The sequence below is a fragment of the Neolamprologus brichardi genome, chromosome 5 (genome assembly GCF_056152115.1).
Source record: "Neolamprologus brichardi isolate AB-2024 chromosome 5, ASM5615211v1, whole genome shotgun sequence".
NCBI lineage: Eukaryota > Metazoa > Chordata > Actinopteri > Cichliformes > Cichlidae > Neolamprologus > Neolamprologus brichardi.
This window is the reverse complement of record NC_142108.1, coordinates 16,519,570-16,547,006: the sequence shown is the minus strand read 5'-3', so window position 1 is coordinate 16,547,006 and position 27,437 is coordinate 16,519,570. Positions and strand designations below refer to the sequence as shown.

The 27,437-nt window shown below is 38.2% G+C and overlaps 1 protein-coding gene across 3 annotated transcripts in view; it reads left to right on the top strand.

The window, feature by feature from the left end:
- cacna2d3 (calcium channel, voltage dependent, alpha2/delta subunit 3) overlaps positions 1–27,198 on the top strand; it is a 38,393-nt gene extending 11,195 nt beyond the window's left edge. Inside the window, exons 6-39 of one of the 3 annotated variants that reach the window (XM_087841314.1) lie at positions 1,064–1,226; positions 1,786–1,917; positions 3,444–3,504; positions 4,037–4,187; positions 4,403–4,477; positions 4,581–4,670; positions 6,497–6,610; positions 7,618–7,696; positions 13,722–13,855; positions 14,274–14,291; positions 15,746–15,817; positions 16,617–16,697; positions 16,782–16,856; positions 17,786–17,869; positions 18,163–18,234; positions 18,333–18,394; positions 18,507–18,574; positions 18,899–18,944; positions 19,056–19,153; positions 19,311–19,404; positions 20,773–20,868; positions 20,986–21,107; positions 21,666–21,743; positions 21,825–21,886; positions 21,977–22,021; positions 22,112–22,174; positions 22,827–22,897; positions 24,314–24,389; positions 24,642–24,682; positions 24,785–24,840; positions 24,996–25,113; positions 25,230–25,343; positions 25,612–25,693; positions 26,432–27,198. In XM_087841314.1, the coding sequence (XP_087697440.1) occupies positions 1,064–1,226; positions 1,786–1,917; positions 3,444–3,504; positions 4,037–4,187; positions 4,403–4,477; positions 4,581–4,670; positions 6,497–6,610; positions 7,618–7,696; positions 13,722–13,855; positions 14,274–14,291; positions 15,746–15,817; positions 16,617–16,697; positions 16,782–16,856; positions 17,786–17,869; positions 18,163–18,234; positions 18,333–18,394; positions 18,507–18,574; positions 18,899–18,944; positions 19,056–19,153; positions 19,311–19,404; positions 20,773–20,868; positions 20,986–21,107; positions 21,666–21,743; positions 21,825–21,886; positions 21,977–22,021; positions 22,112–22,174; positions 22,827–22,897; positions 24,314–24,389; positions 24,642–24,682; positions 24,785–24,840; positions 24,996–25,113; positions 25,230–25,343; positions 25,612–25,693; positions 26,432–26,524 (2,886 nt within the window). In that variant the 3' untranslated portion in view covers positions 26,525–27,198. Of the gene's footprint in view, positions 1–1,063; positions 1,227–1,785; positions 1,918–3,443; positions 3,505–4,036; positions 4,188–4,402; positions 4,478–4,580; positions 4,671–6,496; positions 6,611–7,617; positions 7,697–13,721; positions 13,856–14,273; positions 14,292–15,745; positions 15,818–16,616; positions 16,698–16,781; positions 16,857–17,785; positions 17,870–18,162; positions 18,235–18,332; positions 18,395–18,506; positions 18,575–18,898; positions 18,945–19,055; positions 19,154–19,310; positions 19,405–20,772; positions 20,869–20,985; positions 21,108–21,665; positions 21,744–21,824; positions 21,887–21,976; positions 22,022–22,111; positions 22,175–22,826; positions 22,898–24,313; positions 24,390–24,641; positions 24,683–24,784; positions 24,841–24,969; positions 25,114–25,229; positions 25,344–25,611; positions 25,694–26,431 lie in introns of those variants that run through there. The other 2 variants (XM_035904584.2, XM_035904585.2) reach the window with 2 other exon arrangements.
- The last annotated feature ends 239 nt before the right edge of the window (positions 27,199–27,437 follow it).

The window sequence follows — 27,437 nt, the reverse complement described above, 5'->3', positions numbered from 1 at the left end:
GATTTTTAATCTCAATGAGATTTTTTACCTGGATAAATAAAGGACTAAAAAATTTTCACCTTATATTATAAAGTGTCTTGAGGTGACTGTTGTTGTGATTTGGCACTGTATAAATAAAACTAAACTGAATTAAGCTGAATCTGATCACCGCTTTTTCTCCCAAGTCTTCTCTGAACAAATTAAGTGTCCACTGGTAAACCTAATATGGGCCTGAACATTTTTTTTGAGCAGGAAAACCTTACAGGTGATGCAAGATTTTGATCCATTACTTCCTAGTGTGCTAGCAATTGTGTTCTTGGTAAATGTGGTCTCATTTACCTTCAGGTCATTAATGAGCTCCTTGTAGTTTGGGCTGATCCACCATCTTTCTCATGATCATCCTCACCCCATGAGGCAAAATCTTACATGGAGCACAAGACAGAAGGCGATTTATGGTCATTTTAGATCGTTTCCATTTCTAAATAATCACACCAGCCGCTGTCAACCCTATCACCAAGTTTTTTGCTGATGGTCTTGTAGCTAGTTCTTAGAGGTCTACAAGCTTGTCTCTGACATCCTTTGACAGCTCTTTGGTCTTGCCCATAGTGGTTGAGAGGTTGAAATTCTGTGGATAAGTTTGCTTTATATACATAATGAGTTGAGATCAGGTGTATCTGTAATTGGTTGATTGTAATCTGTGTGCCACATGGGCAAATAGCTAATCTGTGTCAGCCAAATTTCTGATTGGCTTGAGAGCGATCAGGTACGTATTTAACTAAATGACATGCAAATCAAATTCTAACTTATATATAATGTATTTTTTCTGGATTTGTGGTTGATTTTCTGTCTCTCTTGATTAAAATGAAACTACCATAAAACTTATAGACTCTTCATTACTTTTTGGGCAAACCTACAAATTCAGCAGTGGATAAAATAATTATTTCCCCCACTACATATTTTAAATATGAACATAAATATTGTTATTATTGTCTTGTGTGTGCAGTAACTGTTCTGTCTTTGTTTTTGCGGGCTTTGGTTAACATATCTGTATGTCTAATATCTGTTGTGTCTGCTCTTTTTGCAGTATGAATACTTCAATGCTGTGCTGATCAATGAAGTGGATGAGGAGGGCAATAATGTGGAGCTAGGAGGAGAGTTCATCCTGGAGCCCAATTACCATTTCAATAACCTCTCAGTCAACCTCAGCCTCAGTGTTGTCCAGGTGCCCACCAACATGTACAACAAAGGTGTGTATTCCTGTTGCCTGCGGCTGCCTTAAATTCAGGATTATGTGAGTGATATTCACCTACAGGAAGCTGATGAATGGGGAGGAGAGAGGGAGGGAGGAAAGTAAGTGGTGAAAGTGAGCAATGGTAGCTGAAGCTGTATCAGTGTGACAGGCTGGGCGAAGTGGAGATAGGTGATCAATATGAGCCCAGACATAACAAGAAAGCAGCAGCAGTCCGCTCTGGAAAGATGCTGCCCATATGGTAGCTGCTCTGTCGCATCTTGTTTTCACCTCTTCCCGTGTATTGCCTGTGTGGCTTTTGTTCAGCATTAATGGACTCCCCATAACTCTCTGTTTACAGCACAAAAGGGGAGTCACCCAGCAGAAGGAAGGGAGGGATGATTTAGTCACAGGCATTGTATCTCTTTCAGGGGGGTCAATAAGGGACAAAGGTCAACCATGCACTCGGTAATGGTGACCAGAATGGTTACCATTATCACCATTTAATTTACTTTTCTCTCTTTTTCTCCTTTCTTTCACCATGTCTGTGTGTGTGTCCCTGTGGCTGCCATTTACAGATCCTGATATAGTGAACGGGGTTTACTGGTCTGAGGCCCTGAATAAAGTGTTTGTAGATAATTTTGAAAGAGATCCAACACTTATCTGGCAGTACTTTGGGAGTGCCAAAGGTTTCTTCAGACAGTACCCTGGTGAGTGCTGCCAATCTGTCTGTCAGTCTGCATGTGTGTGTGTGTGTGTGTGTGTGTGTGTGTGTGTGTGTGTGTGTGTGTGTGTGTGTGTGTGAGTGTGTGTGAGTGTGTGTGTGTGTGTGAGAGTGAGTGAGAGAGCATCCCATGGGAGCTCTCAACTGTCAGTGGAAAAAAAACTGATCAGAACAAATGATTTTGAATTACTAAAGGGGTAATTTGGCTAATGTTGTAATTTTACAGACCATCAGAGAGGATGCATATATACAGACTGCAATTAATCTGAATTTGCCAGTGTTGGTCTGCAGCCACACTCAGTAACATCTCTTAGATCCAGACGATGTTATTCAGACGGTTACGCTGATGTAAAACAGGCAGCCTGTTCACTGTAGAGAAGCTGCAGTGATGAGAAATGGCTTTTGAGATTGTTAACAGATGTAGGCTTTATGTGATTAATGTATAACGGGAAATCTATAAAGGCCAAACGTTTCTCATCAGTTTTTTGCTAATATATGTATTCATGTTTTTATTACTCACTCCACAATACTGCTCTTTGTTTTGGGAACACGTTGCATTAAATGAGGAAATAAATTTACATGAACAGATATTAACTTTTAATATTTTCAGCCTGATTGTTCTTTTTTTTCTGGATCTTCGTAAATATGAAAAGACAAGCAAATTGTTGTGTTTTTGGTTTCTGTTAAAGAAACTAACTGAGAAGACAAATATATTTGTGTGTGGCTGTTGTTCATGGCCAAACATCTGTGTGTTTTTCATGTCTTTTCATATCTTCACAAATATCAAATTAAAATGTAATTAATTCACACCCAGATATCCTTCTAGAGCTTTCAGTTTTTGCAGAGATGTCCAGTCTTTTAGTGTCATTGGTTTTTCAAGCACTGCAGCTTTTAAACTTTAAATAAATAGGTCTCAACAGCTATTTTGTGGTGAGTGTTTTTATCCTTAGATTAAACCAGATTTGATGAGCCTCGTGAGTCTACTGCATCAGGATGGTTAATGTGGGACTGACTCGAGATAAGCCACACTGAGTGTGTTCATCATAACGAGGGAACATGTTGCCCACTGCAACAATGCGGCTTGTAATGTCTTTTTAATAGTTTTTTGGCAACAGTAGCACTCAGTGGCTCAGAGAAATTCACCCACAGGCTAAATTTGATAGTGGGAGAACTTTGTTTTTTTCCCCCTCACAAATCTGGTGGCTTTAAAAATATAGTGCATTATCAGTCTTTTATGTAGATTCATGCAAGGTGAACACCGTATTTAACAAACCTCCCAATATGTAGCTTATTAGCCAGCGCACTAAAGTGTGACTCTTTATGATCTGTAACTGGAACAATGTAGTATGCTGTGTCTTACTGAAGGGCTTGACAGATGAAGAACTTATATTTTGATTACTGTTACATGTTAATATATCTTGTAAGTGTGCTTGTGTTTGCTCTCTGTGAAGCAATGTTATTTTATTACTTTAAAATTCCGCCAATTCTGATTTGTCTGAATCTGCCCCCCAGGAGTTAAGTGGCATCCAGATGAGCATGGTGTCATTGGCTTCGACTGCAGAAATCGGAAGTGGTAAGCCGGCATGTACCTGAGAAGTTTTGTACATCACACAGCTTCTAGATTCTAGAAGTCATTAGTCTATTTGTCCAAGGAAGTGTGTAAGTCATCTTATATATATATATATATTCCTGCTATCGCTGGTGTGAGGAGGTCAAAATGACATAAACAAAGGAAGACATTTCAAAAGTTTATTTTTAGATCTTGGCATCATCTGAAAGTTTTTTTTAGCTGCAATTACATGTGAAGGTTTTGTGCCTTTGTAGCTCAACCGCTATTATTTGTAATGCACAATGAATGCAATTACAGATTGACTAGATGTGGGAAATCGAAGACACTAATTGCATTCAATTTTTAAAGACACTCACACTCACAACTGACACTTTTCTAAAATGTACCTTTACTTTTTTTTTGCACTAAAAAGAAAAAAATACACTTTGTTTATAATAGATGGTTTTTCCTAGTCCCTTTGGATTAAATTGAACTAGACAAGGTCCATAAATTAAAATATTTGATGCCTCTGCTTTAAGTGAACTCTGTCTCACAGGTACATTCAGGCCGCTACGTCTCCCAAGGATGTTGTGATCTTAGTTGATGTTAGTGGAAGTATGAAGGGGCTGAGGCTTACCATCGCCAGACAGACTGTTTCCTCCATATTAGACACACTGGGAGATGACGACTTCTTCAACATAATTGCTGTAAGTTAAAGTCGAAACAAACTATTTACTTCTTTAAATTAATGATTCTCATATTCCTGTGTAATCTCAGGCCCTCTCTGTTACTTTAATGAACACATTTTTAGATGTTTCTACAATGTTCTTGTATTCGGCATAACTGGAGAGCAGTCATCCATGAAAAACAAAGATTGGTTATTTAAATCTCTTCTGTTTAAATGGTTGTTATACTCCCACAGTATAATCAGGAGATCCACTATGTGGAGCCTTGTTTGAATGGTACGTTGGTCCGGGCCGACAGAACCAATAAAGACGTGAGTCCCTATTAAAACTAATGAATATATGTCTCGCAGCAGGTTGAATTCATGCAGCTAAAGTTGAAAAACTTCTTCTTCCACTTTTGTGGTTATGTGTCAGCATTTCCGTGAACATCTGGACAAGCTGTTTGCCAAAGGGATCGGACTGCTTGGTGAAGCTCTGACTGAAGCTTTCATGATCCTGAGTGATGTAAGTTCTAGTAAAAAAAAAAACTGCGACTGACATTCAATGACAAATCTTTCAAACATCCTCTCAGTCTATACTCAAATAAATTAACATATTACAAAGGAGGTGAAACAGCTTCTGATTTTCTGATTGCATTTTAATGTTGGATTATTAGCATTTGTAATTTTATTATAAAAAGTTTAATTCATTTATTGATTAATTTGACATAAAAGTAATGAATTTTTGCACGTGCCCACATAAGACAAATGCTTCTTCGTTCTCATTTAATTCAAGTGCTCCATTTGACCCGAACACAAGGGAAACTTTCATTTTACAAGCCACATTTGTTTTCACTGTCAGAATGTGCTCCAAGTACAACACCGAGCTAATCATAAAAAGTAGCACACTCTAGTCAAATATATTCGAGCATTTGGAAGGTGTGCCGCCCATCGAAATGCTCCATTGCAATCCCCGTTCCACCCACCAAACACAGACACATCTATTCGGAACTGTGATTAATGGCTCTAATTAACGTCAATGATTAATAACGTGTGATTGGAACACAAAGAAGATAAGGCCAGGAGCCACGCCGCACTGCTTTTATCTCCCTGTTTTCAGGCAAGCTTTGGCAGTGCTGCTGAAGCTGAGGGAGCGCAGCTTTTACCTCTGCATTTGTCAGATTAATTAAAGCTCTGCAATGAATATGGTAATCAGGTAGTCCGTAGCTTACCATCGAAATTCACTGTTACACCGCTGCACAGTGAATAAAATCACAATGCATCCTATCATAGACCGAATCACAGAGAAACTCTTTGCACTTGACAAGCTCTGCAGCATTTATACTGAGGCCTGGTGAGATGGATGAGAGTAAAGCTGAGAAGCACACACACAAAATTCAACTGCTTTACAAAGCTAGTGATATAAAAGTACCGTAAAACAGCAAACACAAAAAACATTCTGCCAATACTAATTTATAATATATTTTCTGAAAAAAGAATATAGATTTAACTCTTTAACAGCAAGCGTTTGGAATTTATAAGAAAGAATGGATGCTTGGCAGAAAACAAGAGCAAGTCAACAGCCTGAAAAGAGGAACAGCCACAGCTGGAAAGGCATCCCGCAACATCTCAACTGAGCTTTCTGCAGGCATTTTTCAGAAAAGGCACAGGTCTAACTAATCAAAGTAAAAAATTGGTGTTCCTGATAATGTTTATACTGGTTCACTGTCGCCACTCTCATGTTTTACTTTTGACAGTTTAAAAGATCTCCTGTCAGCAAAAACACCCAATGAACTAAAACCATTTTTTAACATTCAGATGTGGTGGATGATCACATTAGTCACTGCTTTCATTCTTTCTGTTTTCTAATATTAGATGAAACCTTACCCAAAGTTACCAAATCAGAAGAGTTTTCTGTATGCTGCATGTTTCTAACTAATTTTTAATACCTGCACCAGCCAAGGGTTTCATCCTTTTCCTTGTTTTTCCTGACACGGAGTCATGCTGACCGCACACATATAGCCACAGTCTCTGTTGTCCTCCAATGACAACAGAAATGAAAAGATGCATATTATATGTTAAGAACAGGTGTGCTCAGCAGGATTTGTCCTGTGATGTTGTCTTTTCACACTCCTGTGGTTCTTCACATTTACACTGCTACAAGTCAATAAGCCACTTAATTACTGCACTGCATCTTCTTGCATCTGAGTCAAGTGTGCCACATTTTTCAGGTTTATTTACTTCAACATAATGCTAGTTCTATTTATTTCATGTGTAAATAACATCATAGATATTGTTTAATTTTTCTTTTATGCTATGTTACTCTCATGCATTTCCCCCCTTGTACTTTAGTTCAATCAGACCGGTCGTGGCAGCGTGTGCAGTCAGGCCATAATGCTCGTCACTGATGGGGCAACTGAGATGTATGACGATGTTTTTGAAAAATACAACTGGCCAGAAAGAAAAGTGAGTCTTAACCGCTGTCTCTCTCTCTCTCTTATATTCGTCTCCATCACACTGTCTTTTCTGTCTAATTTTAAATTGTAAGCATCACAGTTTTTTGCTTGCACTGCAGTTTTCTTGCATCAAATGTACATTTTACATTATCCCAGCCGGAGCTCCGGTCTGATGTTTTGAGGAATTGGTTTCTTAATTCATTATCACTCGTGTAAAAATTGTTGTCAATATGATGTTTTTCAGTGTGTTGATGAATTACAGCTCAGGGAATAAAGCATGGGAAATTAATTATTTTCAAGGGCACTGCATGTACAAGCAGCTCAGGCTCAAAGGACTCTTACCCCTCTGCTGTGCTCTCCCCACACTTCTTCGTGGATTCAATACTGGGTTTAAAATCTTTTGTTGGTCTTTCTCAGTAAGACCTAAATGCAGTTAAAATGAAATGAACTGCTGTGCAGCTCACAGAGCCATAAAAACAACAGCTAAAGGGCTTTTGTTCAGTCCTGTGAAGCATATGTGTGGGGCTTTTGGCAGAGCACCGGGCAGTGTTTGGCAGGGCACCCCCCCTTCATCCTACCCATCCACCCCGCAAATACACCCTGAGGGCTGCTATATGGCAGCCTTTCAGTGTTTTCTATATGCTTTCTGCTTAGCAAAGCATCTGGAGCCAATGAGCCGTACAGGTCTGGCAAAGTGTCACGCAGCGTTCTTCAGAAGGACAGTTGTACATGCCCCCATGCCCAAACAATAACAAAGGAAAATTAATTTAATTTGAATACATAAACTCAAAAAGAGATGAAAAAATAAAAATAAACTAAAAAGGATTGGCTAAAAAAAGAAAAGTGCAAAGACACACTTTCCTCCTGAGAATTTAAAAGAACATATAGCTTCCTCCTTCTCCAGAACCAGATAGAATCAGGACAGGAAGATGAAGCACTGAGGAGATACATCACTTTGCATGTTTTTTTAATCCTTCTATCTCAAAAACTCTTGTCATCTATGTGTCCTTTAAACAGGTCCGGTTATTCCCTTACCTGATTGGACGAGAGTCTGCGTTTGCTGATAACCTTAAATGGATGGCTTGTGCCAACAAAGGTTGGAGACCTTTTGATAAACACTTTCCAAGACAGCTTCGTATTAGAGTGTCAAACAGGGTCTGATGCTGCGCTTGTGTGCAATAATATGATAGATTAAGGATTTGTGGGATCTGTGCAGTTTGGACATGTATGTGTAGCTTTGTGTGTTTTGTGTGTGTGTGCACGCATATGCATGTGCTTGCTCAGACTCTTTCTGCCAAGAGGCAATGAAGTGGCACTTGGGAGGGTCAGAGGTCAATCTGCTCTAATCCCTCTTCCTGTCAGTGTCTTCCTCTTGGCTGCTCACTGCTGATGGCTCCCTCGCGTCAACGCTCCAGATGAGTGCCCTCTGGAAGGGAAAGTCACAGCCAGGAAAACAGATCACAGAGGGATTGTGGAATGACAAGCCACAAACCTCCTTCCCATACAGGCCACCGCTGCGTTATAACCCAACATGTCTGATATAAAACATTGTCAGCAACAGCAGGAGGTGACACTCAGTTTAAACAGAAACACTGGCTCTGTGCAATCCAGCAGAGACATCAGCAGGAGGGCAGTAGTGTACTTTAACACAGTTTTGAGGTACTTTCTTTTGGTTTGGAACCATATTTGAATTAAAAGCTATTTTAGACTTAATTTTAATATAATCAGTAGAAGTTTTAAAACACACCAATAATAGTCAAATAACATGGAATATATACACAAAATATTTGAGAGATACTGTTTTGTGCAATCTTATATTTTGCTGACATTTCTGTTGACATCAGTGAAGACAGTGGGTTCAAAGCTGGGTCATTTTTCCTGGAAATGTTGAAAAGTGACAGCTGGGTTCAGCCTCCCCATGACCCTGAATTTTATAAGTAGCTATTGAAATGGATAGATTGATGGATATATGTTGGGTTGTTAAGTCACTGGTCAGAAAGTCCATTAAAAACTACACACGGTGGGTATTATGAGCTGATTTAAATGTGCAGCATGTTGAAATTGTATTACCTTTAGCATTCAGAATTCTTTTTCTTTTGCACCACATCACCTTAATAAATCTAATACAATTTATTAATTGTGTGGATAAAAACATGCAAAAACATATAATAGTTTAAAAAGTTTTAATATAAAGTTTAAATTTAAAATATTATTTTTTGCATTCATAAATGGACTTAGACTGAAGACCATCCCCACTGGTGTCCTTACATTTGATTTGTCTAAGGATGCTGAGGAGTTTACACACCAGCGATCTGTAATATCTTTTAAACTTATCTCTCCTCTTACCTAGATCATGTTAGCAAAGGTTGGATTTAGCTTCACACCAAAAGAGTAGGGCTAAATTGTTAGAAATCAAACGAGTGGTGAAGGATTGACAAACAAAGCCAAACACGCTGTGTGGGAGGAATGTGTTGCTGCTGCAGTGAACGAAGTGGGGCAGAGGGAAAATCTGCAAAGTTTATCTCAGGCTTGGACGCACATATAACTCAAACACTCCCACATAACCATCAGGAAACTCGGTACCACTTTCTATCACAGCTCGGTAATAAAGGGAAAACAAGAGGGTAATAATATGGTAATTTCTAAGTTATTACTATGCAATTACCAAAGTAATAACTACATAATAACCAAGTACCAGCATGGTAGCAACAGTGGTTAGAGTTGAGTAATAGTACTCTGAAATTTATGTAACAGGATAATAAGGGCCCCAAAACTGGGGTAACAATGTGGACATACAGCTCTGTGATAAAGTGGTAATTGTAGGGTAACAAGAAAGAAATAATGGTAAATGGTAAATGGCCTGTATTTGTATAGCGCTTTTACTAGTCCCGCCTAGGGACCCCAAAGCGCTTTACACGTCCAGTCATCCACCCATTCACTCTCACATTCACACACTGGTGGACCATAATGTGGTCATTTCTAAGTTATAACCACTAAATTAGCCAGGGTAGTTTCTGTGTAATAAGCAGGAAACACAGCTGCAAAATGCAAAACTGCCTGTTTCTATTTAATAACATACGAATATCCCATTAAAGCAAACTTGTGTGTTTGTGAGGCTATTACCTGGAAATATCTTGGGTAGTTTCTGTATAATAAGCAGAAAACATAGCTGTAAAATGCAAACCAGCTTGTTTCTACTTAATAACATATTAATAGCCAGGTAATAAACTTTTAAAACACACTTAAAGAATAGTAATGATTACCAGGAAACACCTGTGGTGGTTTCTGTGTAATAAGCAGGAATTTAATACTATGGTCATGATAGTCGATTAAAAAAAGCATCAGGAAGTCTCTCATGCACTTATGCAAAATGTTAATAATTAAGTTTAAAAGAATAACACATATGAATACATTAGATACGGGAGTGTGAAGGACCCTCCCTAACGGCATAGTTTATGCATAGATGCTCTGCTTAGTGAGCTGTGATTTTCTACATCATCTGTACCTGGGCTCTATCCTGGCCATTTGTGGCCACTTCACTTTTCTTTTTTCAACCATTTTTGTTCTGTTAATGCAAATGGAATGAAACTTTCCAAAGGTGTGTATTTTTTTCAGATTTTTTAATTTTCAACATCAGCTCCTTAATAATGTCAATAATATTCACTATACACCAAATTGTTCCTCTTGACTCTATCGTGGCCATTTTTGGCCAATTGAAACCCATTATAACCACCTTTTTTGATTCCTTGTTACTGGCAGTACTATATCATGCGATTTAGGTAAAACTGCTTTCATTCTAAACTCAACACATGAAAATTGTAGTTTTTAATGTTTTTTACCAAATTACATCATTTACCCATTTTTGGCCAAGCAAGCAATTTCATGTAATATTCAGAGTTTCTAGTAGCGGCCTTTGATGGCTTATCACACTCCAATGGACCAATATAATGAAACAATTTTGACATAGGTTTGGTCTTAAGGATCTGATAGTTTGTGTTTGTGCATGACATTGCAGCACAAACATGTATTTGCAAGATAGACTGGAATAAATAATGACACATCAAACATTACATAGGCTGCAGTGAATTCCTGTGGATGCAGGATATTGAGCTTTGAGGTTCCCAGTCAAACTTAGCTTTGAAGCACATGTGAAAAGCACTTTTACTCTTGTATTTTTCATAAAAAAGAGACCATACCCAAAATATTAACTCTAGAAACAAAAACAAAAACAAAAAAAACCCCAATCACAGGACATTTTGCAGAGTTCAAACCTGCAGCTGCAGCGCAAACAACAACAAACACTGTTTGTAAACGTGTCCCGGAGTTTATGCAGGTGCAGACGTTGCTACTGCTGTAAGTAAGCCTAACAGCTTCCAGACCATTTATTCTGGCAATATGGCAAGAAGGTCATCACTGCTTCAAGCACTGTCTGTATGATCTGGTCAGAGAGCAAGGGCACCAAGCAGTCCTCTGCCCTTGAAGAAAAGACATCTGCCCAAGATGAAGAAACTTCCTCTCCAGAAGATGAGGGGGCAATCTCCAAAGAGGCTGACTGCATCACCACTGATGATGAGTACTAGCCAGTGCCTGAATCCTCTTCTTTGGGGGAGGATTGGGGTTGGGGGGGCATGGAGGTGGAGGCCGAGCAGCTGATGGAAAAGAACATAGGAGCATTTTCTGAGACAGAGGAGCCGGTGACTGAGTGGATCCCTCATGAAAGGAAAACCATGTGGGTCCCACTACTGAAGAGAGACTGCTCTACAATCCAGTACCCACTGGTATCAAACCAGGGCTCACCCTGTATGCAGTTCCCTGCATTAGCAGCCTGAGATCTACTTTTGACTTTTTTAAAACAAAGGAGATCTTTTAGCTGCTGTGCACCCTGACAAACCTGGACGGGAGGCAAAGGTGTGAGGACTGGAGGATTATAGATGAAGTAGAGATGTGAGCCTACACCAGAATAAAGCAATACATAGCATGTTGGATGACAACGCTGGAAGTTCTCAGGAAGTTAAAAAGGGAAAGGGGTTCAGACTCCAACTGACGGAGGAGCTCTTAGGACAACGTCTTTCCTTCGGGCACCTTGGCAGAGGAACCCCTCAGATGAAAACTGGCACAGGGGAAACAACCCAGAGCTTCCTCCCCAGCTCCTCCAGTTGCAACAGAGGAAGTTTTTGTTGTCTGTCTTTGGCTTCACCAAAACTACCACGGCGATATCCCACATGCCAAAGCAACGGAGGAATGTGCTTCTTTTGACAGCAACACAGAAGGAACCAGCAGTCATGATGGGGTATAAAGGATGCGTGAAAGCAAGAAGCAATCCTGGACTACAATAGGCACAAATATTGCTTGGATAACTTAGAGAGGATGTTGGCACCTCGAGTTGTAGAAGGAAAACTAACTGATGGCTCTTCTCTCCAATTTCCTGGATGTCTTGGGAAACAATGTCTTTGTCCCGCCGGAAACAGCTTCACTGAAGTGGGGGAGTCCTCTACAACCTACAAATGAAGAGTGATGCTGGGAGAGCTGAGACACATGCTGGTGACCTCAACAACTGCAAGACACCCTTGTCCCTTATTCTCAGCCACTTCTGCCATTGATCTCAAGATACAGTAGTCTGACCCAGAGTGTGACCCACACCCCACCAACGAAGTGAGAAGAATGTGCAAAAGGCGCACCTCCAGGATTGGAACAGCAGCCCCTTGCACCAGGTGTAGAAAGTGTGCCTACAAAAACCACTCTACTGTGGTTAGTACATCTTGCTGCTAATGAGGATACACACTGAGGCACACACATACTGGAATATATACCTGCAATGATGATAAAAAATATTAGGTTTCACCATACATATGCTAAAAAATGTGAACTTTATCACTATTTCCTCCCAAAAGCGTAGCAATAATACATAATCTGACTGGTATTCAAAGCGTATAATATCTAAATTTGAATTATATTTTGGTTTTCATGACTAGGACTGGTGCTAATTTAAAAAATCAAGTCAATGAAAGTAGAAAAATGTTTTAATATATATGAATTTTATAGTATTTTGAAAACGTAAACAGGGGTGGCCATTTTTGGCCACGAACAAGCTGAGAGGGATTTTTTTTTTGTTTTTCTGTCACTGCACAAAAAACCAAAGATACATAAAACTCATTGATACTTTTAATTATTGCTATGCATCTAACCTCCATCATGGTTAGAAAATAAATCAGTTTGCATGTATTATTTAGAAAAAAATGGGGATTTTATGCTTTTATCCCTTTGTAAATCATTAAAATTATGTAATTTAACTGGTATTTAAAGAGTTAAAAGTCTGGATTTGAATGAAATTTTGGTCTTGATGAACAGCGCTGATACTAATCTAAAAAATCATGTCAAAAAAAGTGGGAATTTTTCTTAATATATATGAATTTTATAGCATTTTGTAAACGTAAACAAGGGGTGGCCATTTTTGGCCACGAACAAGCTGAGAGGAAGTTTTTATGTTCTTACTCTTCCTGCACAAAAATAACAATGCATTATAATCAATGTTGATGTGAATCAATTACATGCCCCAGACTCTACTATTAATAATACAAGAAATTTCAGTAGCAATGCAATTATATAAAATTGCGAGATTTGAGGTTGTCTTCCAGCTAGTGCAGTGGACAAACAAACTGGTGTTTAAAGGGTTAAAAATGTAAAAAGTAATAATTATTTTATATTTATGAAAAGAACTGAAGTTACTTAAAAGCTTTATGCAGAAAAAATGGCAAAAAAAACATAAAAATAATAAAAATTACAGACCTAATCTGTTGGTGGACACTTTTGGCCACGAACAAGCTGAAAGGGTAGTGATTTTGAACAAACCCAGATGAAAATTCCTGTAGATCCATTTTATGAATGATTGTTCATTGATGTGTTTGGTGAACTTGGAGTTTTCACTTGTATTTTTTTTTTTGTTGTTCCAACCACTAGATGTAAATCTTGCGTTTGATGTGTTAAATACTCCACATGTTGGGCTGTTCTTTAATGAGTTTATGGATCACATCCTCTTGCAGAAGTGTGTTTGATGTGATTGTGGGTTAATGTGTGTGTGTGTGTGTGTGTGTGTGTGTGTGTGTGTGTGTGTGTCATTGCAGGATATTTTAGTCAGATCTCAACCTTAGCTGATGTTCAGGAGAACGTCATGAGATATCTTCATGTCATGAGCCGCCCAAAGGTTATCGATCATGAGCACGACACAGTGTGGACTGAGGCTTACGTGGACAGTGCTGTAAGTATATCTTAAGTATTGTACATTAATTAATATTACTGGTTCATTATTCAAGTATACAATAGTTTTCTGGTGTGAAAGCGTTTTTCATAAAATACCTGAGCATCAGAAATAAAGCAACAGATTTGTCAAACTGTCTGTTTCAGAGACATTTAAATGCTGTATCCTGTTCTACATGATATGAGGTTTTCATGCTGTGTTGTCCATCTCTTGTACTGTACAATGAGTATCCACATGTGTGGGTCTGCTCTCTCATCATTACTCCTCATGCTGCTGGAATGATTCCTCATTATGAGCTTCATTAATCTGCATGGATTTTTCCCCCCAGTGTGCATCTGTGTCCACAAAGTCGATGCAGAATATGCAGATTTTATTTCACTGATGATTCAATCCTTGTGTATCTCTTCTTCCCCATCAGCTTTCCCTGGCCTACAAGGTACGTCAGCAAAATTTTCGTTTTCTTGTGCAAGAACTGGCCTTGTGCTGTGGATCTGATTCTGAAGTAGGACCAGAAAAGGCATCATGGGCAGGATATAAAAAAAGTTTTTATTCAGTATCAGCCAGTACAAGTCATATTATATGAAGCAGAAGTGACTTGAGAGGTTAAATACCTGCCCATTGTTTCTCGCCTTTCGACGTCATGCTTCAGTCGGGGGGTTGCTCTGAGGGGCACAAACAGCAGAGGAGCATTTATTGTCTTTCTTTCCAATATGGAGGCAATACGCATGCACACACTAAAACACACACACTCTCCCTCTCACACGCACATATACATTTACACACACATACAGAAAGGGTTGGGAGATTGTCCTCTGCAGTGTGTGCTCTTGTATCTCAGCCTCAGACACACCATTCATCATTCTGTGGATCATTGCACTTTATCTCCTAAAGCCCATAATAAAACTGACACTGGAGGAGAGACCAAGAAAGAAGGAAAGAAGGTAGAGAGCGAGAGCGATGGAGGTGTCCATTGCTGTACCTGTGTGCGTATGGTTGTAAGGACTAAAGCAGGCCAGTTTTCTCTTCCATTGTGTGCTGTGATGAATTTAAGGAGCCTCCATTCTTCATTTTGTCAAGCCAGCTTGTACACACAGCAGTTCACAGCTCGGTGGCTTCATATATACATGCAGACACACACACACACACACAAACTGAACATCAACCACGCTCATGCACAAACACGGACACAGGCATGCTCAGCTGTACCATTTCACAATGTGAGGGAAAGGCAGACCTATTTTAATGGTGCTCATGCGCTGATGTCAGCCTTCATCCTCCTGAGCACATGAGCCGCACATGGTTCAGGTCTGACAATTTAAAGGCTTTAACCAGCCTCAGTTCATTTTACATGTAATTCTTCAGGGCCGTTTGGATGCTACAGTTATATATTATGTGAAGGAAATAAATTCCGCCCCTGCCTTTCACATGATAAATTTTTACACATTTAATAAATACATTAATAACACACTTATATGTAACTTAGGCTGTATCGTTATTACCAATTAACTACTTTATTGGGTTGTTCAGATTTATTGTTTTTACATAATCTATGTCATTAATATAATTTTGCAGGACTTTAGCTACTGCTGATAAACAAAATGTGTCAACATAAACATAGGCAGCACGCTTTGTATGTAACTTGTCTTAAAATGTATCAAATGTGATGGTGAAGAAAGTTTAATTTAAGTTTTATGTTCTGTGGATGAATGCATTGTTGGTTCCTGTCAGCTTTTAATTAAATTACTTAAATTAAAAAAGTTATTTTCATTATGTTTGATTATCAGAGCCTATCTAGGGGAGAGAGTGGTTTTTTCAATACATTTTTTCTTCCCTTGCTTTATTATTACAAATTATAAAGTCCTCTTTTGCTTTTTTCTGTCTTTTTTTCAGTTGAACGATAAATCAGGCCCAACTTTGACAACTACAGTGGCCATGCCGGTCTTCAGCACAAAAAATGAAACTGTGAGTCAATTATAGCATTTATTAGCTAGTTACTAGGTGTTTTGATTAAATTGGGTTTAAATTCAATTCAATTTTAAATTAAAGATTAAATTTCACATAACGGCTGTGTATCGTGTCTCTGTGGGTGAGATCAATCACTATATGTGGCTGTGGGCACAAAAACTCCCCTGATGTTCAAATCTTCTTTTTTAAAGAGCAGCCAGTCAGAAGAAAGTTGTTTTAAAAATGATCAACGGGTGCTCAAACTGCTTGTTTTAGGGTCATGGATAAACTTATAGGCTTTGTAAAGCTCTGGTATTGATAAATAAAGATTATTTTTAATATGGAAATTGTGAAAAAGCTATTCTAATTGGTTTCAGGCATATAAATGTAGGGCTGATGAACATAATAAGTCCACTTTAAATCTATATGAATACAAGAAATTTGTCAAACTATGGTTTCTTTGGTGTAAAAATTCTGACAAAAAGACATTTTTGTATCTAAACTTTTGAAAAAAACGAACAATAAAGAGAAATTGAAATCAGAGTGCGAGCACCAGACCTTAGTATTTTTCTTTCTGACTTTATCTTCCGCATATACCTTAAAAACACCCCTGGTGGACTAAATTACCAAACTGACAAGCAACGGTGAAATGCCCCTTCTCTTTCATTTAAATTATGCAAAGCAAAGACTAAACTTACTTTTTCATACTTTAAACACCTTTTACTAGAGCAATGATATCCTCCCACTGCTGGGTGACTGAATATTAAACGCCGTTTTTATCTAAAGTTGTGTATGTGTTTTGAATCTTTTCATGCAGAAGAACCAGGGTATTCTGTTGGGGGTCGTAGGAACAGACATCCCTCTGCAGGAGCTGATGAAGCTCATCCCCAAACATATGGTACAATCAGCTGTCTTGGGCTAGATTAATGTATTCATATGCATATTTTCATTCTGCCTTAAGTATCTCATTTTCTGTCTCTAGTTAGGGATCCATGGATATGCATTTGCCATCACAAACAATGGCTACATCCTGATACATCCGGACCTCAGGCCTTTGGTAACTCACTTTCTTAGCATTACTTTTACACCTGAACATTCTCACAGCATTCCCTGACTTGACCCTATTTTTCCTTTTTTTCTTTTGTCCATGCTATTGTATGCATAACCAAAAATATGAACCTCCCACGAGGGTATGCAGAGACAAATGTGTTATCTGGTTAGGAGGCTACATGGGCTCGTATAGTCTGTAATCCCCACCTTTTCCTTTGATGTATGCATGCAGGGATAAAGGCCATTCATAGGGCTGGCTGGCCTGAGATTTCCCAGAGGTAACTTAACACTCGCTGGCAGAGATCACAGCCGCTCGCCCTGGCACCGTTGGTTCCTCGGGAGCTATGGCTGTGCTAGTGGATCTGTGTGTGCCAGTGTTAGTGCTATTCCTCTCTGTGCAACTGTGTGTGCGTGTGTGTGTTGGTCTGTGATGGTTCTTTGTGTCTCTTTGTGGCTAAAACTGTGCTGTGGTCGTAGTCATTGACTTGTTGTTTCATGTGGATCGGGACTACATTCAGTAGCAAAGTTTGACATGTTAAAGTTTAATGCATCGATGTAGAGTTGTTTGAGCGTGGATTTTCTATCAATCATATTAATTATTTTTAATTTACCTGACAGTGTTCATTTCACAGTCGATTTGTTAAATAATTACTCAGCAAAACCTCAATAACTGCACTTGATAAATAAGAGTAGGTCTTAATTCTGAAAGTGCAACATAAAAGACAGATTACAGTGAAAAATAATGATTTCTAAATTGATCTATTTCCTTAATATCTGGCTCATGCATTTGAAAATTATGTCTTATGTGTATGTTTAATAGATGTATAAGACTAGATAAGATGACATGTTTGAACCTAAGTTAAGCTATTAGTTCAAATAAAATAATATTACACTAAAAAGGTCACTAAGTTGTGCACACTGTGTTCCTCTATGCAGTATCAGGAGGGTCAGAAGAGGAGGAAGCCCAACTACAGCAGTGTGGATCTCTCGGAGGTGGAATGGGAAGACAAAGATGGCATAGTATGTGCCAAAATTCATATCGTTTTAAGCCTTTATGTTTAGTAGAATATGAACCACTAAATGTGTTTGGATCTGCAATATTAAGCAAAGCAGTGACTTCATTACACACTGTAATTACACATTTATTACTTTGTTCAGTAATGGCAAAGGTTTCTATTAGATCAAATTAGCATACAAATTGCCATGGTGGGATTGCTCAGTTTTCTGCAACACAGTGCAATTGCATTGAAATCCAGCACCGGCTGGTAGTATGATCAGTGACCCAGCCTTGCCCTCTCTGCTTTATCTTCTAGCTACGCAATGCTATGGTGAATAGGAGGACAGGGACCTTCTCTATGGAGGTGAAGAAGACTGTGGATAGAGGGGTGAGGCTGCAGATAAAGACGCTTAGTGTCTCCATAACAAATGAGAATGTTCTCTTCGTTGTCTCTGAACTGAGGGAATGAATCTGTTATTCTTTCAGAGGCGTGTGCTAAAGATGCACAATGACTATTACTACACTGACATCAAAGGAACTCCATTCAGGTGGAAGAAAAGTTTTATTACATTCATAAATGACTTTCTGTCAGTTTATGTCTCACTTCTACTCAAACGTTGACTGACTCAGGCTAATGTTCTTCTCGGTGCGTGCCTCTAGTGTCGGAGTAGCTCTCTCAAGAGGTCACGGAAAGTACTTCTTCAGAGGAAATGTGTCGCTCGAAGCAGGTACTCCACTCTTTGATTTACACTTTTAAGTCTGAATACTTCACAAATGCATGAAGAAATGGCTTGTGAGGAAGATCTTACTTGGTTAGTATCCTGTAGTGACTATCCTGAGAATGTGGCATTTACAGGAAATATATAAAACCTGGTTATTTATATCCATTTATACATGGGTTTTTGTACCAACACAACAAAGTAAGACGTTTACATCAGCAACACATAACCAAATTTCTCTAATGATAAAAATCCTTGCACATGTAAATTTACTCTGTGTTTCAGTCATTGCAGACCGGCATTGCTGAAGCGTTACTGACTTGTGTTTTTCAGGGCTCCGTGATCTGGAACAGCCAGATGTCGCCCTGGCAGACGAATGGTAACGCAGGGGTTATGGGAGTGGGCATTCATGCGTTATGTAGGTTACCCCTTTGTGATCACCAGGGATCCTGAGGCCTGTGGTCTGACAGTGTGGCTCTTTTGGATGCAGGACCTACTGCAACATAGAGGAGGAGCATGAACATCGTCACCTGACCCAGATTCAAGCTATTAAACTCTTCATGACGGGCCGCAGACCGCACCTCAAATGTAAGACATAAAGTGACACATAAGCAAGTCATAGTACAAGCAGCCTATAATTTCTGAAATGTAATTATCCTATCAAGTGTGAACAATCAAGACTAAAACATGTTGAATGAGATGGATATACAGTTAATCAGACCCATGTTATCCTCTGATGTTACAGGTGACAGAGAGCTGATCCAGGAGGTTTTATTTGATGCTGTGGTCACTGCTCCACTCGAGGCCTATTGGACTGGATTGGCTCTCAACAAGTCAGAGTAAGAAATGTTAGGTACCTATTCCTGAGATGTAGTTGTGAATAAAGCATTAATAATATGATTATCATTATATACCAAACTATCACAAGATTGCTTGTAATTCATCTGCACTCTTAAATGTCACTGTAAATGAAGGGTGAAGGGTTCCTACAGAAGCCCAGCAGGTTTGCTGGGTAAATACTGACATACTGTTTTGTTTATTTATTAGGAAGGCACAGATTATCTTCCTGGGGTCTGCTTTTAAAAACATAGATTAAAAAAAAACATTGCATTCCACATATTTGAAGACATTTAAACACATAAAGATTATGCTCAACACACATGTTGAATAAAAGAACATTAAAATAAGATTAGATTGTAGAAGTTAAAAAAGCCCCCCCCCCCCCCCCCCCCAACTCAAAATTATGATATGCAATATGTTTCTTTATTTTAATTATAAAACAATATGATTTATTTGATTTTAGTGTTCATTTAATCAGTCACAGGGGTATATATTACTGTACATTTAAGAAAATTTGTGGTTGCATCAGGGAGTTAAAAACAGCCATCTGGTGGCATGTGTACACGACGCTAAATTAAGTTTTAATTGACTATGCTGATATGATGGATTGCAAAACTTTCCATGTTGCAAGTAGGAGTGCAGCAATTATCCAGTCGCCATCTTTTACCAGCAAAGTCAGAAGTGCTGTTTGTGTTAGTGCCATATGCACAGAGGTGCTTTGATGTAGCTGAGGTTTGATCACTTTAATACTTTAGAAGCATTTACCCAAATATGAAGTTAATTATTAGTAGTATTTATAAATCTCTGACACATTATGAAATTATTTAATTCTAAATAACATATCTTTTGTTCGAATTATACATACCTTAAAAAGATATGCTTTGTAAGACTCAAATTAATACATCTGTATAATTCAGTTTTTGGCTGATATAGCTGAAGCTAATTTACTTCTTCATCAACTATTACACTGTTACAGGATATCATGCAACACTTTGAATTTAGAATAATGTGTAAGATGTGTATGCATGTTTGCAACTGATGATAATTTCTTTTTGATAAAGTTGCTGAATATTTTTTGTCACATATTAATAATTTTGCAGATAAAATATCAAACTAAGTGCACCAGAAGTCATATGTGAATAATTACATGGCTAACTAAAAAGCAATCAAGTATGAACTTAATAGGAACATCCGTGTTAAGTTAACTTTTATGTAAAAATACCCAGTTTGTCAAATACTGTATTCAAAGAGAAATTTAAATTACATGCTGCCTTATATCAGTCACAAATGTTCAGGGAAAGTGTTTAAAATCAAATCGCAGGTATGTTTTTGTGGCATGCACTCACTGCTTTAAAATCGATCAACAGAAACTCAGACAAAGGAGTGGAGATTACTTTTCTGGGAACACGTACGGGTCTTTCGAGAACCAACCTGTTTGTACCCGTTGATCAGCTCTCCAACAGGTGAGTGCCACCGCTCAACATTTCTCTAACCATTCAGCGTGAGGTGAGGCTGTGATTGTACTTGATGAATCTAATCCTTTGCTCTTCACGTCAGTTTCACTCTGTATGCTTCCTCAGAGATTTCCTGACAGCAGAGGACAAGGAGGGTGTGTTTAATGCTGATCACTTCCCTCTGTGGTACAAGAGAGCAGCAGAGCAGGTTCCCGGCACATTTGTCTACTCCATCCCCTTCAGCACAGGTATGCAGAACATTATGGAGTGTGAAATATCAGCTCTATGAGCCTGTACAAAAATGTACAAAACATGAATTTATCTCCACAGTGCTGGTAAATGTTCCTGTATCTTCTAATATACAAGTTCATCTCAATGCAGCATTGCACACTGTACATTTTGCAAATTCATTTGGTTGCTGTAGGCATTAACTTGTCTTTCTACGTCTCTCTCTTTGTTATGGACTGTGGTTTTTACTGGTGGGATCATCTCCCTCACAGCTTTCCTGCCGTTAATGTGGCTCACGTGCTGTCTACTATCTGGAGGGTAGAGATCTCAGTTTCCTTCTCCGGGACATTTGCCCCCCTTTCCCCTGTTAATAATGACTGCATCCAGCCAGGCTTTACCATCATAACCTGAAATGTTCTGTCACAGAACCCATTTCCGAGTTATTATAGTCATCTGGCTGCAAAAAAGACCAGACTGAACTCCATTACTAGGTTTATTGTGAGGTTGCTGGGTAAAGGGTGCCATCTAGTGAGCAGAAACTATAACTTGAGCTGTATTTATTTCCTTTTCTCCTCCAGCTTTAGAAAATAAAAGTGTGGTTTTGGCAAGCACAGCAATTCAGCTCCTCGATGACAGGAAATCTCCAATTGTTGCTGGTAATGACTTTGTTTCTGTTATATCATTAGTTTCTAGCCTCACCTATGTCCAAGCTCACGTTTGCTTGGTCTTGCTCTCAGCTGTAGGGATCCAAATGAAGCTTGAATACTTTCAGAAGAAGTTCTGGACTGCCTGCAGACAGGTAACAACAGAACAAGTGTCACAACAGTTTTTCATACAAAAGTGAGCCTCATGATTATGCATGAAACTAACCTGTCCTTTATATGCTCAGTGTACAGCCCTGGATGGAAAATGTAGCATTAGCTGCGATAATGAGGTAAGAAAGCTTCTTTATTCTGACTTGAGGAGTACTGAAAGGTATTAGAAGAAAATATGACTATGATCTTTATATCCACATTTCAAACAGGACATCAACTGTTATCTCATTGACAACAATGGATTTATTCTTGTTACAGAAGAACAGTCTCAGGTACTGTGTGCAACTAAACTACATCAAAGGACCAGTTTTGCCTTGAAGAATGTGTTTCTTTTTAATAAATTGCTCAGCTATTTAGATTTTGACCTTCCTTTGTCCAGTGTTAGTATATCTGTTTTTTAAAAGCACAAATTTAGATATAAATTTAAAATCTAGCAATTTTTTCTATTACATATTTAGGCATAGAAATTTTCTTTATGATATTTATTCATTAAGTTCTTCCTTTAAAGGCTTTCCATTGAGTCTTGAAATGCATTAGTGTCAAAAGGAAATATTAAAGTGGAAGAGTGAACTATGCATTTACCACTTTAGAAAATCCCAAGTTTAGTAACATTAAGTAACATCTGGTAATATAAGTGCTCTACATTGTGTGCATCAGAGCATTCACATAACCTTCAGCTGCAGACCAAGAACAAATAGCTCCGGCTTGCTGTACTGAAATAACTACATAACATTTAGCTGACCACTTCTCAGTGGTTACCACCTCGCTGTGGTAGACGCTATTTACATGCTGATGCCCTAAAAAGCCAGCTTGCATCTCATGTTTCTTTGTGAATGCTTAATGCTGCTTAAATAAAACACAATTAAAGAAATTAAAATCATTTTTTATGCTTTCTGGTGTGCTTTGACATCATTTCTCTCTCAGACAGGGCTTTTCTTTGGAGAGGTGGAAGGTGCTGTTATGAACAAACTGCTACAAATGGGATCCTTCAAAAGGTTTGAGACACAGTTAAACAACTGGTTGAGCTTTAACCTAATAAATTAAACTCAAAGGCTAAAAAACATGTTGCTATATATGACAATAAGGCACATCTTGACTTTAAGCAGCTATCCCCTTCAACACGCCACACCAGTTTTCAACTCTGTTTGTGCGAACTGGGCCACTCTCCTTCACGGTTGTGAACGTCTATCAGAGAGCAACAAAGGCTGCCAAGTACTCCTATTTTTCTCAACTTATTGCTGCCAACTCGCATCACCCTCGTGTATTCTATAACACTATAAATTATGTACTTAATACAGAAGGCTATGTTCTTTTGCACTCTTCTCAGGTTATGTGCAATAAGTTTCTTAATTATTTTGTGGACAAGGTTGCTAGGTTGAGACCTCTGCTGATCTGGCATGCATGGTCCTTGCTTTTCTACCAATGGTTTTACCTGTTTTAGTGAAACTGTGTTGAAATCTAAGCCGTGTGGCTCTCCAAATGATGTTGTTCCTCCCCGCTTTCTCAAAAAGGTATTTCCTACCATCGGACCACACATTCTGAACATCATTAATACTAGTATTTTGTCTGGTTAAGTACCTAACAAATTTAAGCATGCAGTCATACATCCTTTACTTAAGAAACCAGGGTTAGACAGCTCAGTCATGTCAAATTTTAGACCCATCTCTAAGCTTCCCTTTCTGAGTAAGATCCTAGAAAGGATTGTTTATACTCAGTTGATGAACTATTTGAATGACTCTCAATTGTCTGAGATCTTTCAGTCCGGCTGTAAGCCCTTTTACAGTATGGAGACAGCCCTCGTAAAAGTTATGAATGACATTCTGACAGCGACAGACCGTGGTAAATATGCAGTGCTTGTCTTGTTGGACAAGACCGCTGCGTTCGACACAGTGGATCACGATTTGCTGATCTCCCGCTTACACCACTGTGCGGGAATTTCTGGTTCGGCACTTTTGTGGTTAAAATCTTATCTCTCAAACTGGACTTTTTGTGTTGTCTGTTTTGTTGAAGCCCCACGTCCCCATTCGTTCACTTCGGTCAGCTGAGCAGCTGTTGCTTTCAGTCCCTAAGTCACGGCTGAAACTTAGAGAAGCCCGAGTGTTCTCTATTTCGGCTTCGATGCTTTGAAATACTCTTCCTTTCCATATTAGACAGGCTACATCAGTGCCAGTTTTTAAGTCCAGATAAAAAAAAACTATTTTTACTCCCTGGCTTTTGACTCTGTGGGTAACTGACATTTTTATTCATTTTATTGCTATGTTTGGTTTTTGCTATTTTATTACTATATTTATATTTTTATTGTACAGCACTTTGGTCTACCAGGTGTGTTTTCGAAGTGCTATGTAAATAAACGACGATGATGATGAGATCGGATGTTTATTAAGACCTTCACTGTGCTGTGTGTGTTTCAGGATCACTCTTTATGACTACCAGGCCCTTTGCAGAGAGTATGCTGGGAGCAGTGACAGTGCACGCACTTTGTCAGATGTAAGTGTGCAACAGACAGCGTTTAGAGGAAGAGAAGTAAAAGGATATTTATAATCTGTGGTTCACAACATCTACAGTTGCATATGTCCTCAAACTAAACCACTGGCCATCGAACATATTTCAGTTTGTGGTTATCATTAGCATGCTGCTGATGCATGTTGAACAAGTGGAAAATGAACTACAGCATTTACAACAATCAATACAAAACAAAGCAAATAAAAAAGCTGACCTTATCTTTTCTTTGTCTTTTAGCCATTTTCTGTAGTTAAATGGCTTCTGACTGAACTTGTCATGTAAGAATTTTTGATAAAATATTTGTTTAGTATTGTTTACTCTGTTCTCATAACTTTCATCACAAACACTGATTATGTTTTATGTTTCTGCTTTTCTCTTAGTTTCCTGCTAGAATTTAACCTGTACAGCTGGTGGAATATTGATCTCTCAGTTAAAGGTAACTGTAACTTTGTGATGATTTATAGGCATTTGAGATCTGAGAGAGGGAGAATATTTGGAAAGTATGAGCGGCAGAAAGAAAACCTCTTCTGCTTAATGCTGATTTTGTAAAGCCTCTGTGTTTCAGTTAAACCTGCTCTGTTTCACGTTCAGCTCAGAGATCTCGGGGTAAAACCATGATGGTACCATGTGATACAGAATACCCTGCATTTGTGTCTGAACGCACCATCAAAGAAACAACTGGAAACATTGAGTGCGACGGCTGCATCAGGTGCTGCAAAGTGAACTGTCTATTAATCATGAAATAATAATCTAATAGTATCATCTGATTATATTTAACCAACATTAAACTTTTTTTAAAAATTTGACTTTGTGTTTGTGCTGCAGATCTTTTGTCATACAGCAGATTCCCAGCAGCAACCTGTTCATGGTTGTTGTGGATAATAAGTGTGACTGCAGCAGTGCTCCTCCAGTGACAATGGATCCCATTGAGATCATATATATCCTTTCTGTATGAAGCAGAGACATTTCATGAACTGAAACAAAATAGCTGAAAGTTTTTTTTTTTCCTAAATATGTTTAGCTGGCTGTGAGAAAAAGTGATCATTATGAATTTCATCTTGAGGGGTTTACTATTGAGATGATTACACTTAGGGTTAAATTTGAAGTTGTGGTTTAGGGTAAGTGAGGTTTAATGCATGTTAGTTGGGTTTCAAACTTAGCACCATATCTTGTTGATTTATTCTTACACCCTTGACTCCTTTGAACACAATGAGTCACTAAAATGTGAGAGACTGAAGTATCAGAAGGACAGAAAAAAGCCTGAATCATGTCATCCTTTCCACCCTGAGGTATGTGAAAGTGGTTATCTGCACACACTATCTGTATGTATGCGGGTCAACATCAATACAGTGAAAGCTGACAGTAAAGGAAATACAAATAAGGTTATGTGCTACTCTATGAAAATGTGATAATGGTAATATAATTCCATATAACATCACTGAAACTGTTTTCTTTCTGTAAGAACAACATAATAATGTTATAATAATATAATAGTAAGTTAGCTTTAGAGATAGTAGTTAAAGTGGTAGTAGTAATAGGGAGCTGGTACTTGATTTTTAACCCACTGGCTTGCTTCTTTTAAGATGTGGGCTACAGTAGTATATGAAAGGCCAGTCCAAACACAATGTGGAGTGATGATGGCATATCCTCTTCTAGCATTAAATGTTTAAAAACTAATCTGTTAATAAAAATGTACATAAATCTTATATTTAAAATTTTCAGCTATGAATTGTTAACTCATCCCAGAATTTTAGAGGGTTGGTTTCTTTGTTTTTTTGAAATCCTGATTGTCCACATCTGTATTTTTCACGTGTACATTGCAATTCCAAGGGCGATCGTTCTCATCCATGTCACTGAATAATTATTTCACTTTGTTTCTATATATAAATAACATTATATGGGTCAAGTTAACATTATTAAAAAAGTTATCTAAAGTTATATTCAGTACTGTCATAGCCAAATACAGCTGATAAGTTTACTAAAAAGCACGTGTACTGCAATATGACAATTGATTGTGTACCTTACAGGAAAATGCCATGGAGTGTGGTTCAGCAACACGCTTCTCTGGTCCCCTAGCAGCAGCTCTGCTGCCTCTGATAACAGCGACCATCAGCAGGTGACCAATAGCAGCTGCAGTGGAAATCAGTAAGGACTAATTCAATGAGAAGAAGCTTATAGACACATAAAAACATGAATTTGCTCATACGTCTAATACAGGCAGCACTCTACAAAGACAAAATCAGTAGCACTGAGACACATCCATTAATGCAGAGAACAAAAGAAAATGAGAATAACAGGAGTGCTTGGTGACTTTGATCAGCGCACAGCAAAGCATACCAAATAGAGTTTGCAAAATTGCTCTACATGTGTGCTGAATTTATTAGAAGAAAGAAACGTAGAATGCCTCTCAACAAGTGAGAGTGCTTTGCTCAAAGTCTAAGACAAGGGCCTTTGTGCACAGGAAGACATTAAATGTTTGATTATTTGTTGTGTCAGGAAAACAGTAATGATTTGTTAAAACAATTTATTTAGTAAAATTTATTTGTTTTACTAAATTTGCTTTGATGTCTGTAATGGATCATGTAAAATAGTAGCGAGACATTGGAAAATATTAAATGGCTTTATTCTGTTTTTTTAAGCAAATTATATTTAAGAAAAGTACAAGATGCATGAATAAGAGCAGTGTGTTTGAAGAATGTGGCATTGATGTGTTCAGCCATTTGTCAAGGTGACCACATACTCGTAACTACATGTTTAGGAAAGCTGATGAATAAATGCAAATAAATATTTTCCATCATTTACACATTAAGCTACTTTTTTGTGTGGGTGAGTTTGTGTAGCTGTATTGCAGACAATGAATATAAATGCGATGCTATTTACTGTATATACAGTCCTGGAGGAAAAACAAAATATATCAAAAAATGAAACATTACAAAAAATGTGTTGAGCATAAAATAGACACATTAGAAAACAACACTTGTTTTAACATTTTAATTTAATCAGGAATTTAACATTTATGCTAGCAAACTGTCT